At 45.4% G+C, this 14,327-nt stretch overlaps 1 protein-coding gene across 1 annotated transcript in view; it reads right to left on the reverse strand.

Annotated features, from left to right (window-relative positions):
* The window catches only part of bltp3b (bridge-like lipid transfer protein family member 3B), a gene marked incomplete at its 5' end in the record, with an annotated part of 44,501 nt that overhangs the window by 4,777 nt on the left and 25,397 nt on the right, over positions 1–14,327 (reverse strand). The window contains 9 exons of the mRNA XM_080022754.1: positions 168–212; positions 2,417–2,567; positions 3,205–3,362; positions 4,852–5,000; positions 5,770–5,853; positions 8,033–8,688; positions 12,167–12,955; positions 13,517–13,710; positions 14,102–14,243. Coding sequence (XP_079878880.1) covers positions 168–212; positions 2,417–2,567; positions 3,205–3,362; positions 4,852–5,000; positions 5,770–5,853; positions 8,033–8,688; positions 12,167–12,955; positions 13,517–13,710; positions 14,102–14,243 — 2,368 coding nt within the window. The remainder of the gene's footprint in view (positions 1–167; positions 213–2,416; positions 2,568–3,204; positions 3,363–4,851; positions 5,001–5,769; positions 5,854–8,032; positions 8,689–12,166; positions 12,956–13,516; positions 13,711–14,101; positions 14,244–14,327) is intronic.

Genomic DNA, 14,327 nt, shown 5'->3' on the forward strand with positions numbered 1-14,327 from the left:
ATGTTTAGCGACACACGCATTGGAAACACAATACAACAGGTACACACATAGGTCCAAACACACACACACACACACACACACACACACATAAGCACGCAGACACTTTATATAAGTGGAAACAAGCATGCTGGATTACGGATGGTGAGTCAACACACGGAGCGTTTTACCTTGTCTGCTCTGAGCAGCAGGTATTGGTACTGAACACACCAAACCTGCAGGGAATGACGGCACATTAACAAAGAGAGGGACCGCACCGGACCGGGATACTGTCTGCGTGCGTGTGTGCGTGCGTGCGTGTGTGTGTGTTTGGGTGTGTGTGTGTGTGTGTTTATCAGCCTGTGTTGTACACAAAGATGTCAAAATCACTGTTTATGGAAAGAGTTTGTATGCATTTCGACAGATCTTGACGAAAACAGCAATGGTATTTACCGGCTGAGTAATTTAATAATTTATCTAATTTAATGTGTGTGTGTGTGTGTGTGTGTGTGTGTGTGTGTGTGTGTGTGTGTGTGTGTTGTTTCTCCTTTTTTTTTTTCGTTTCTCCCAGTCATCACTTCCGACTTTGTGCTCACTGGTTACTTTATATTTAGGGTTGCCGTGCGCTTAAAGGACAGGTTCGCAATTTGTCAACCCGGGCCTTGTTAAAATGTGGGTTTCTTTGATTTTTATTTAATCTCATTATTTATAATTGTATTTGTATACAACACAACCTCGCTGTACGCGTTACTATTAAGAAACTTAACACTCTGCTGCAACCATTTTTTTTTACATGTTTTAAGTAACATTTTATTTAAAACTACTTCTAGCAATTGCTGCAGTACATCCAGAGCGTAACCTTGGCTACAGCAGATTGCCAGCAGGAAGTGTCAGAACTTCCTGTTTCTAGTCCCTTAAATTATCGAGGATTGGAGCCGAAAGAGCAGATTTTCAGAAGTGGAATACAGTCAACAAAACCAGGTTGTGCCATAACCAGTCAAATCACGGAAACCAACATATTAATCAATAAAAGAAATGGCAAAGCTACGTTAACGTCAAAGCTGTGTTCTTTGTCTGACACAAGTGGTAAGTTACAGGTCTGTGTGCAGTTCTTCTGGAAGGAATCTTTAAAAAAAAAACAAAAAAAAAAAACAAAAAAAAACAAAAAAACAATTTTAACCGCGATGTCAAGAAATTCCAACATTTATAGATTCTCGTTGGAAGCCGCCTCCGGGCAGCTCTTCCATTTCCTGGGACGGCTGCTTGCGTGCTGCCGCAGGTCTGAAGACGGCCCGGACACACACTTTGCTCTGCCGCGCTCTTACCGCTGCACTTACTCAGGAAATGTCCTTTTTATTGGAAAAGATTGGCATTTGCTTTAATATTAGAGGAATTTCTCTCACGCGTACAACGTTTTGTTTTTTCTTCCCCTTCGGGCGGCAGCATTTCACCTAAAGGTCAAATTAAGAATAACAAAAACTGCAAAATAAGATAAATAAAAAATAATTGGACAGTGGATTGTTTTGTAGCAGATCCGGTTGAGATTGGGTTCATCTGATGACTCATTTTAACTCTTCAGAGTACGTGTAGTATGCAGAGGTGGACTACATATGGAAGAAGTTATCCCAATACTTACTACTAAAACAACCCCATACATTCATATAGTTTATATGAATATTGAACTTTGGTTTCAAAGTAAAAGTCGCTTTCGTACGTTCTCATCATCATTAATACAGCACAGGGTTCTCAGACTAAAATGAACTGGGGGCCACTGGCTCGGTTGGGTTCTCCTTGGGACGGGAGGGGGGCCCAGATTGAAAAACAACCACCATCCACATCCGCATCGTCCGTGTCCTTCAACTTCTCTCTCTTTGTACAGTCTTTTTGACATTTTTAACTGGGTTGTTTTATCTTCATTTTTTATATGTGATTTGAGCTCCTTTTACTTTTATTAACTGTCATTTACTTTTATAAATGGTCACTGTTTTAGATTTGATCTGTTTTTTCTTGATTATACAGTGCTTTGAGCTGGGAAAACCGCTTAATAGATCAAATGCATTATTATTATTACTATTATTATTATTATTATTATTATTTCTTGACCTTCTTTCATTTGTTTAAGACTATCATAAAAGTTTGTGTGGTTTCCTATTACATACTCTCAAGTAAAATTGCATGTAAAAAGCATTGTGATTTAACATTTTTTTTAATGATATTAAATTGTCGCCAGGCCGGATGTGGCCCCCGGGCCTGTAGTTTGAGACCCCATGATTTTTCGCACAAAATTTAATATGGCGACGATACCACACCAGAAAAAGACTCAGTATCCAGCCCAGGCAGCATGTGGTGTGTGTGTGTGTGTGTGTGTGTGTGTGTGTGTGTGTGTGTGTGTGTGTGTGTGTGTGTGGTGTGTGTACACCCTGAACACTGCTCTGCTCACCGAGGCTGCGGTTGCTGAGGTACTGCCTGAGGCTGGTGTTCCCCAGCTGGTTGGGTCGCACCCGGCCCACCTCCAGGGCCACCACCGTGCTCTCCCCCTGCACCTCCACTCCCACGCACACCGACTGCACCTTCAAGACCAGCACGGACACCTGCACGGACACACACACACACACACACGCACACGCACCCACACCCACACACCCACACACACACACACACACACACCCACACCCACACCCACCCACACACACACACACACACACGCACACGCACTTTATTTTCAGCAGCAGTAGCAGAATAATGGCTTCTATGTTAAGGATGTGTATGAAAGGTCATATTGTACATATTTATATTGTGTACATTCAACATTTTTATTCCATTGCTTTATCTTTATTTTTTCTCATGTTTTAGGATGTAAGCAGTTACCGACACTGCAATTCCCCTTCAGGGATGAATAAAGTATCTACCCAGCAATCTAAACGAATGTGTGAATTGGAACTCATAAAGCGAGCGATGCTGGCTCTAAAGTAACATTAAAAAGAAAAAAAAAAGGAACATTTGTCACACTGTCTAGGTGCTGTTAAAAACAGAGTCATGCGCCCAAAAAAAGGTTGATTATCCCTGCCATAGGGGTATCAAGACTTATTATAAACCTGCTCTTAGGTTTTACCTAACATCTTGTTTTTTTTTCACACAATCTGCAAAACAGCATGCTCCAACATCCATGTTTCTCAACAACATTTGAGCGTTCGTCGAACCCGAGCGGCGGCAGAAGGAGTGACTTACGAGGTCCTTGGTGGGTTCGTCGATGCTCTGGGAGGTGGCGCTCACCGTGTCGGGTGACACGCCCCCTTCCTGCTCGGGGCCAATCGGGGCCTCGTTGGCGCTCTCCGTGGCGCTCTGTTCGCTCACGGCGTCCTTGAAGCCCGAGATGGACACGTCGTCTGTTAAATAACCACAAAAGGTATCTGATGTTCTTTTCATCTTTTGATCATCTTGTGGTTTTCGGCCAAAGTTCAGTGTACCAAGTGGTCCTTATGATAAAAAGTTTGGGAAACCGAATGTACGACAGGGTTCATTCCTGCATTACAAAATTAAATTCAAGGACTTTCAAGTAGTTGTTTTTTTTCCATTTTTCAAGGACATCATGCAAAACAAATATAATAAATTTTCAATGTGATATTTATTAAAATACAACAACCTTAATCTCACTGTCTATTACCTATATTAGTATATATATTATATAGTATAAACACACACATCAATCAGCCACAACATTAAAATCACCACTAATAACCACTAATATTGTGTAGCTTCCCCTCGTGCCGCCAAAACAGCTCTGACCCGTGGAGGCATGGACTCCACCAGACCTCTGAAGGTGTCCTGTGGTGTCTGGCACCAAGACAGTAGCAGCAGATCCTTTAAGTCCTGGAAGTTGTGAGGTGGGGCCTCCATGGATCAGGCTTGTTGTTCCAGCACATCCCACAGATGCTCCATCAGACCCTAACCCCACCCATCCACATGATGTAGAAGAAAACGTGAATCATCAGACCAGGTCACCTTCTAACATTGCTCCATGGTCCGGTTCTGATGCTCACATGCCCATTGTAGGCGCTTTCGGCGGTGGACAGGGGTCAGCATGTGCACTCTGACCGGTCTGTGTCTACGCAGCCCCATACACAGCAAGCTGTGATGCACTGTGTGTTTGACACCTTTCTATCATAGCAGCATTCACTTTTTCACCAATTTGTGCTGCAGCAGCTCTTCTGTGGGATCGGACCAGACGGGCTAGACTGGGCTCCCCACGTGCGTCAACGGGCCTAAGGGCGACGATGACCCTGTCGCCAGTTCACCGGTTGTCCTTCCTTGGACCACTTTTAGTAGGTTCTTACCACACCCCACAAGACCTGCCGTTTTGGGGATGCTCTGATCCAGTCTGGCCAATTTGGCCCTTGTCAAAGTCGCTCAGATCCTTAGGCTTGCAAATTTTGTTCTGTTGTCCTGACTGTTCACTTCCTGTCTAATATATCTCTTTATCATCTACTATTATAAGTGTCTATTTCCAACCATGTTGGATTAAATTCACATTTCCATGGCATAATCTATGTCATAAAAGCGATTCTAGAAAAATTGTACTCCATTACAAATTGAACAACAAAACCAGGGGGAATACCACATGTTTTCAATGACTGCCTTTTTTTTTACAAGGACTTTTCAAGCACTTCAGTGCCAAAGGGGCTTTTTGCAAGGTATTCCAGCACTTCAATTTCTGAGGACGAAATTCAAGTAATTCAAGCACCTGGTAAGAACCCTGCTCTGAGTCGGCCAGATGGCAGTTAACACAATGCTGCCATCTTCTGGTCAAAGCCCGTGTTTAGAAGAATCGGGTGAAGATCCCAAGCGTGAAGCCAAGCAGGTGCTTGTGTGTCTTACCCCTCTCCAGGAGGCTGTATGCGTCGCCGTCCTCCATCAGGTAGCTGTCTATGGAGATGTTGTCCAGAGACTGCAGAGACGGACTCTTCTTCATGTTCTTGTAGGACACCGAGAAGCTGGACTGGGAGCGATCCCGCATCAGACGACCGCTGCAACGCACGCACGTGCACGCGCGCGCGCACACGCACACGCACACACACACACACACACACACACACACACATACACACGTCAGCCGAGTGGAACAAGGTGTGTGTGTACAGGTGGGGGCAAATAGGACGACTCAGTTTCACGGATTTTATGCTTTATACAATTCACCCCTTCGCGATTTACTCGACGATACTTCCATTCTTGCTGGCTACACCGTAACATATGAAAATGATACTCTAAATCCACTGCCTCTGGTGAGAAATGCGGCTTTGTGACAACACCTGAGCAGACATCCTCGAGTACATCACTCTGCTGCCGAGTCGTGAGTTAAATACGGCTTTCATTGTCTTGGAACCAGATTTCCGTAGCCATTGGAGAGACGCGTCGCGCGTGGCACTCACGAGCACCAGAAAACACAACTGAAAGAAATCACAACACTCAACAAAATCAAACCGGACTCCCCAAAGCACGAGAACACAAATTAAATCAATAAATAATAAGGGCACCCAACGTGACGCGGTCAAAGAGCTGTGGCGTTCCAGCTCGCGGTCACCCAAACCCAAGGTTTACAGGGCACCACGACAGACACAAAACACAAAAGACAGGCCGACATGTCATGCACACATGCCCATGCACGCCCACTGGGAGGGTAGAACCAAACAAGCACAACAAACACTTTCTAGGATCACGATGACTCTCGCACATCCCCGTGCTCACACACGTACACAGAGGGCACAGCTAGCCACAGATCCATAGCGAGTGTCTTACATGTTGGACATGGAATAAAGGGAAGTGGATCTGCTGGAGTGTGAGGAGCTGAGAAGGTCAGAAACCACAGACAGACTGCCTTTCCTTGGTAGGGAGAGAAAACACACGTACGCACACGTGCGCACACACACATCTTGCATAGGTCAAAACAAGGGTTTAGGAGACCAAAATGGTTGCAGAATGAGTTACGAAATGACAGAATCTCGCCGACCGTTAAGATAGACAAATTCATGACACACAGACACAGATAGATAATGCTTCTGTGAGACAGACTAGATTAACTGGACAAACAGAGAGAAAGTGTGAAGAGAGGAGTGTGATGAGACTTAAATTCACAAAATATTCATCAAGGCTCCAGATGGATACAGATGTTAAAATACCACCAAATATGACCAATAAAGACATTTGTCAATTATTAATCCAAAATGAGTCTCCAAATGGGAATTACTCATATTTGCATCCATATTGAGTGTTTCCCATAGAATTTGATTCAATTTGTGGTGGTAGCTGAACGGCGGGGGGGGGGGGGGGGGGGGGGCTTTACTCACTGGGCTTTTTTTGTTTCGTTCAATAAGGAAACTGAGTAAAATAAAATACATCTAAAATAAAAATAAAAACACAACGTTTTTATTTGCTTTACTTAAAGGAACGGGACACAAGATCGCCCCCCTCTTCAATGTCTCCATTACGCATGAAGAGGGAGCAACGGGGTGCTTTTTGCGCTCAGAGGACGCACATAGGACCCAAAATGTACGGCACTTGCTTTTATGATCAACGATATCATATTATTTTCAAGGGCTTTAATGCATGATCAGACTGACAGATGAATAGATCTGGGGCAAAAAAAAATAAAAAATTATATTAATATTTTTGGTAAAAGATAAAGATAAAAAATAAAATAGATAGGGGGGTATTTTATAGATATTTTATGAACTAACCCCATCTGTCCTAAATGACTTTTCATATACATCTCACATGTTAACAAATAACAGTTTGCATGGACCAGAAGTTATTTGTAGTGAATACCTTTGCTACCCACCTCTATTATCTGATCGGCTAAGCGACCATAATGTGACATTGACGAGCGCCGCTGCTGTTTGGCTCTCGACCGAAAGTTAGAAGGCAAGTCGCACGGGGGAGCAAAGCAGCGCCGCGTCGTACAAAGGAATACGGAGGATTTCAAATGGTGCGCTCCAAAAAAAAAAAAATCAATATGTGGCGTGCAATGTTGATACTGGGTGCAATGTTGATACTGTGGCGGGCTGCCACAAATAAATCAATGTATGGGAAACTCTGATATCAACTCTGATATTCACTCTACTGCGGTGCCCCACACACAGATTCATGCCACTGTTGGCGACAAAAATGAATAAAAGACAAATGATCAGGCTGTGAAAACAACCAAAAATAAAAATAACAGATAATTAATTACAGTATAGAAGACTTCCAGGAATTGGAACTGGCCCCAAAGTTGAAGTCTAGTACGCGCACGCACGCACGCACGCACGCACGCGCGCACACGCACACGCACACACGCACACACGCACACACGCGCACACACGCGCACACACACACACACACCAGCTCGGCGCTTGTGTCCAGGGGTTGAGACCAAATGATCCCTGGATCCCTCATAACTCAATTATAGAAATGTGCAGGACATCTGAACTCAAAGTCTTTGGGAATTATTCAAGTCATTGCCAGTCTATGAATCCAAATGAGTGATTGCTGGATCATTGCACATAACAAAAGACTGTCCTTGAAAACACAGTGACATAGTGGAATGAATCCATACGTAAATGTGCCTCGATGTGAGATTATTGCAGACCTATGGTAAAATTTTAAAGTGAATTCCCCCAAAACCCCACTGAATCATTCATTAATAATAAAAAAAAAAAACAGCAACAGACATCGGCCACATATCCACCTAAAACAGGAGATTGGAATAGGAGAATATCTCCAGTAGAGCACTTTAATACACTTGAGACATTGTCAAATATTAAATAAAATGTGTTTTGACACATACTGAGGTCTCTGACGCAGAAGGAGACTCTCGACTCTAAAGTTTGAGTCTTGAATGGACTGGATCACAGTATTAGTCTTATCTTTAAATGTTCAGGACAGTAAATCCTACGAGCAGCGAAAAAGTTGAATCAAATGAGCAAGTATTACAAAAGAGTTAAAGCAACCTTTTGTGATTCTTACTGTTGGAAATCACAATACATTATTGCATGTTTAACTGTGTGGAAAAAAATGGGAATACCTGGACATGGATTGAGGCATCTTGGTGCCTGCAGCCTTGTCTTTGTCGCTCCAGTCTGTAGTGGACAGCGTGTCGGCGAGGGGGTCACCCCCCACCGTTCCCTGCTCCTCAACACCAGTTCCGTCCACCACATCGCCGCTTTCCTCGAAGCCTCCCCTCCCGTGGTTCTTGGTTAGAGTCCTCTCCTCCAGTGACGCCTTGCGGTTCGGGTCCGGCCGAGTCACGGAGGTGGTGGTGGTGGGGACGAGGGGGGCGGGGCCTCCGCCCTCTGAACTCACGCCCACTCCTTCGCACAACAGCTGGTCCACGGTGCACGGGCCCCTGGCCACCCCGTCCTCTCCCTTCTCCCCCGCGTCTCCCGCTTCATTCCCGGCCTCCAGGGTGCCCCTGCTCTCCGAGGGCGACAGCTCCGAGCCCAGCGGGGAGCCTGGGCCCTCCGGCCGGGGCACGGGCTTGAGCAGCAGGGACACCTCGGCGCTCTTCAGCAGGAGGCCTAGGCAGACGCTGAAGGGCCGGTGGTCGGCGGGGGGACGCTGTGCAGAGTCCCTGCGCTCCTTCTTGGAGCCCACGGCCTCCAGGTCCTGCTGCAGTGTCTGCTGCAGGGCTTTGAGGCTGCGCTGCAGACGCATCAGGAACACGTACTGCCGGTGGCTCACCTGGGCGCACACACACACACACACACACACACACACACACACACACACACACACACACACACACACACACACACACACACACACACACACACACACACACACACACACACACACACACACACGAGGAAGGTTAGAATGTCACCACTCAATCTGGTGGCCGACAGTGAATATATACAGTGGGGCAAAAAAGTATTTAGTCAGCCACCAATTGTGCAAGTTCTCCCACTTAAAAAGATGAGAGAGGCCTGTTATTTTTATCATAGGTACACATCGACTATGAGAGACAGAATGGGGGGGAAATAATCCAGGAAATCACATTGTAGGATTTTTAATGAATTAATTGGTAAATTCCTCGGTAAAATAAGTATTTGGTCACCTACAAACAAGCAAGATTTCTGGCTTTCACAGACCTGTAACTTTTTCTTTAAGAGGCTCCTCTGTCCTCCACTCGTTACCTGTATTAATGGCACCTGTTTGAACTCCTTATCAGTATAAAAGACACCTGTCCACAACCTCAAACAGTCACACTCCAAACTCCACTATGGCCAAGACCAAAGAGCTGTCAAAGGACACCAGAAACAAAATTGTAGACCTGCACCAGGCTGGGAAGACTGAATCTGCAATAGGTCAGCAGCTTGTTGTGAAGAAATCAACTGTGGGAGCAATTATTAGAAAATGGAAGACATACAAGACCACTGATAATCTCCCTCGCTCTGGGGCTCCACGCAAGATCTCACCCCGTGGGGTCAAAATGATCACAAGAACGGTGAGCAAACATCCCAGAACCACACGGGGGGACCTAGTGAATGACCTGCAGAGAGCTGGGACCAAAGTAACAAAGGCTACCATCAGTAACACACTACGCCGCCAGGGACTCAAATCCTGCAGTGCCAGACGTGTCCCCCTGCTTAAGCCAGTACATGTCCAGGCCCATCTGAAGTTTGCTAGAGAGCATTTGGATGATCCAGAAGAAGATTGGGAGAATGTCATATGGTCAGATGAAACCAAAATAGAACTTTTTGGTAAAAACTTAACTTGTCGTGTTTGGAGGAGAAAGAAAGCTGAGTTGCATCCAAAGAACACCATACCTACTGTGAAGCATGGGGGTGGAAACATCATGCTTTGGGGCTGTTTTTCTGCAGAGGGACCAGGACGACTGATCCGTATAAAGGAAAGAATGAATGGGGCCATGTATCGTGAGATTTTGAGTGAAAACCTCCTTCCATCAGCAAGGGCATTGAAGATGAAACGTGGCTGAGTCTTTCAGCATGACAATGATCCCAAACACACCGCCCGGGCAACGAAGGAGTGGCTTCGTAAGAAGCATTTCAAGGTCCTGGAGTGGCCTAGCCAGTCTCCAGATCTCAACCCCATAGAAAATCTTTGGAGGGAGTTGAAAGTCCGTGTTGCACAGCGACAGCCCTAAAACATCACTGCTCTAGAGGAGATCTGCATGGAGGAATGGACCAAAATACCAGCAACAGTGTGTGAAAACCTTGTGAAGACTTACAGAAAACGTTTGACCTCTGTCATTTCAAACAAAGGGTATATAACAAAGTATTGAGATGAACTTTTGTTGTTGACCAAATACTTATTTTCCACCATAATTTGCAAATAAATTCTTTAAAAATCAGACTGTGATTTTCTGCATTTTTTTTTTCTCATTTTGTCTCTCATAGTCGAAGTGTACCTATGATAAAAATAACAGGCCTCTCTCATCTTTTTAAGTGGGAGAACTTGCACAATTGGTGGCTGACTAAATACTTTTTTGCCCCACTGTACATACAAAGAAATGTCAACCAGACATTTCAATTCAACTATAACCTTGTTATTTACTTTACTTATACAGATGAAGTCCTGAGATCTCATCTGCAAGGGAGACCTGTTCACATCCAAACATAGACACACACATGCATACTCACAATGTACAGTTAGACAGCAGTCTAGCAATTATGAAATAAAAAGAAAAATGATAGAAGGACAAGGTTACAAAGTTTAAAATCAGCTTGTAAAACAGGGGCAGGTCTCAGGCCTCAAGTGAGTTTTATAATATTACAAAATCAGCAAGATAAATGAGTGAATCACTGCCATCATTCACCCAGGCTTGCAGCACATTTGCTCACGCGGAGCAAAACATTTTTAATACAAATACATTGATATTGACATATTAATATCACCCAAGACACAATAGGAATCTTAGTTGTTTTCCACACAAATATATCGAAACATAGATTTGCAGTTTACCAGCCTCAACAGCATCGCATCACAGTGCCAGACCTGCCAACCTTGGGAAAATATTTTGAGCACCACAACAGTGTAACAGGGAGGGTGTTTGAGTTACTGCAGCTAAATGTCTCCATCAGTTATTCACACTCGCAACGAGGCTCATCACATCGTATGTGGGCTACTACGGCTAAATATCATTAGGATTTACCCATTGAAATGCATCATCTTGTAAAGTTACCAAACATGTTTACAAACTAGAGATGCAGCACAATTTTCTTGGCCGATTCAATAAAATTTAATATCGGACTGTCACCAAGTTTCAGTATAATTCAACCTTAGTAGGATACAACATATAACAAACATGGAAATGTCCAGTTCAAACTTCAAATAAAACTCGCTTTCACTTTTAAGTGCAAATATACATTTATATGACATTTGTATGGTGCTTTGCAAATACATTTTACTGAGTGACTCATCATGAGTCAAACTCCTCATCATGAGTGGCGCTCCGCTGTGACAGCCATAGATACGCAGTCTGAACAATGTAAGAATATTGTCAGGCGATAAATAAAAATGTATCTAATCTTCATTGTTTACCTTAAAGTACCTCCAAACAGTCTTTTTTGAGCGTCAACTACCCAACTACGTTACATTACGTTTGTATCAGGTTTGAGTATTGGAGTATTTTTACCAGTACAGTACATGAGCACAGTATAGGGCGTGTAAATTTGACCGGCAGAGAATCAGATATATCTGACACTGTCACGTCATGTCACATTTTTGTCCTTTACAATAACTCTCCCACTTCAGAAGTGCAGCGTTAAACCTCGGTGGATAATAAAGTACCACTCAGTGCGCTGCGTTTCAGCAGATGTTGAATGAGAGGAGAGGGAGGGCTTACAGAACCACATGTCATAGCATCTGGTCAAATCCGAGGGATGTAGTTTAAATACCCAATAAATGTACAGTATTGTTTTGTATTAATTGATTGCAATAAATTTAATTAGTCATTAAATTACTACAACAATTATAATTTCATATATATTTACAGTACACACACACACACACACACACACACACACACACACACACACACACACACACACACACACACACACACACACACACACACACACACACACACACACACACACACACACACACACACACACACACACTAGTATTTTGACTAAGAATTGTGTAGTTGGTACACAAAATGCATGCAGGTTGGCAAAAGAAACCTTGGACTCACCTGAGCGCTCAAATTCTTCTGCACGTGCACCAGCACATGCACGTCGGCGTCGCCACATGGGGATGTGGAGGAGGCCGAGGAGGCCGAGGGGGAGGAGGAAGGTGGTACATAATGCAGCGGCAGAGTCTTATGGAGTCCGTTGCTAGGGGGCAGGGCGGGGTCGCTGCTCTGCGCCGTGGATCCGTCCGTGCTGTAGAACTCCTTCAGCAGCCGCTTCCTCTGCAGGCGTCCCACTGCCTCGGTGGACACACTGCGGGACAGACCGGCCAGGGGCAACGCGCCCTGGCTGATGCCCGCCCCCACCCTGAGCCTCTCCTGGTGCTGGACCAGCCTGGCAGGCTGGCAGGCCCACACCGCCAGGGGGAAGGAGTCCACGAAGGGCTGCGGCCGCCCCTTGCCGCCCCGCGTGCCCTCGTAGTCCACCCAGAACTGGGCAAAGTGCATCGCCCACAGATCTGCAGCGGCGGGCATCTTGAGGGCGTCGGCTCCCAGCGTGGGCGTCACCAGGCCCCTGTAGATGTCGTGCAGCCGGGTGTCCTGCTCGTGGGCGTGGCGCTGGAACACAGGGTGCAGGAGCGGGGAGGAGCACGACGAGGAGCGAGGGAAAGAGCAGAAGGAGGAGGAGAAGAAGGGCTCCTGCTGGAAGGCCTGCAGCAGCGCCTCCAGGTGGGAGCGCGTGCAGTTGGCCGGGTGGCGCGTGTTGGTGGCCACCATCTCCGAGGTCTGCACCGACACGGAGCGCGGCAGGTCAGAGGGGTAGGAGGGGTCCCGCGCCGTGGGGACCACCAGCTGACCGAGGAGGAGAGGGAGAGGGGATGTCAAGGAGGGATAAAAGTTGCTCCCTTTACTTCAAGGTTAATTCGCTATTTTGTGTTAATCATAGCTAAACACTGAAATGTATGCATGCGGGTCGGCCTCGAGATAGTATAATTATTTGTTCATTTTCAGTGATATTACCATGTCGTCATATCTCAATACACAATTTTGTCTTCAAAAGGAATGATGAGGAGTTGTGTTGGGCGGAAGCTAAAAAGCTATGTATTTTTAGAAGCACAGAAAAATCCTGGTGAAATAAAAAAAAAAAGGCAAGACTGAAATAACCGCAATTCTTTCAACGCGATTGCTTATTGTTCGTACTGATGACTCAACCGGAACTCATTCAAGTTTTGGAAATGCTAGAGCGGCCAGGGATGCAACACCGTCTATTGGAAAATGAATGGCATATTTACTTCCGGAAACCTTGCTGCCCAACATAATGCCGCCACGCTCCACTCAAATATGGATATTTGAGACATTTGTGTACATAGGTGGGTGTGCACGTGTTTGTACGAGTACGTTTCCCACTAATACCTTCAGCATGAGGCCGTCCACCTTGACGTCGACATGCTCCTCGGGCTTCTGCGAGTCGCTGAGCTTGTAGAGCTCCATGAACTGCTCCAGACTCTGCCGGAGGTCCAGAGCAAACAGGTTGATCCACACCAGGCTGTTGGGGTCCAGCACCAGCTGCAGAGCGTTCAGCTGGAGGTACAGGTTGGGGCATGGGACTGGGATAGATAGAAAGGGAGAAAGTACGATGTAAACATCTGCTGGGAGATGTTCGCGGGACGTAGACTAAGCCAGGGAGCCAATATAACAGCGAAATAAAGACATATACATACATATACATACATGTACAACATATTTCAGAATAAATTTGGGAGGGCTTTTGGCAACAACTTCAATTTTTAACTCTATGACCCTCCATTAGCTGCTTTACACATTTAAATGCTTTCCTGAAAGCTAAATGGACAGGCTGGTATCATTTACATACGAACGGAGGCAAACGACCACAAAATGCGATATGGGAGCAGAACGTGGGGTCTAACTTCTATTTTCCCCGTTTAAAATATATATTTTCTGTGTGTGTGTGTTTTTTAATAGGGCGAGTGGTCTTACTGGGGTAATCTTTTCCGTCAGGGAAGTAGTACTCTGTGAACTCCATGTGGATGGCTGGCATCTCTGGGGGAAGGTACAGGGACTTCTTATTGCAGGAGATCATGGTTTTAGGGCTGGAGCGCCGTTGGTCGGCCGTGGAAACCTGAACAAAGACGAGAAAAGGTCAAGGGTCATATTGACGAAATACAGAACCTCATTCCTAGGCAGGTCAGTGAGAGCCTGTGTG

The sequence above is a fragment of the Zeus faber genome (genome assembly GCF_960531495.2).
Source record: "Zeus faber genome assembly, chromosome: 21".
Taxonomy (NCBI): Eukaryota; Metazoa; Chordata; class Actinopteri; order Zeiformes; family Zeidae; genus Zeus; species Zeus faber.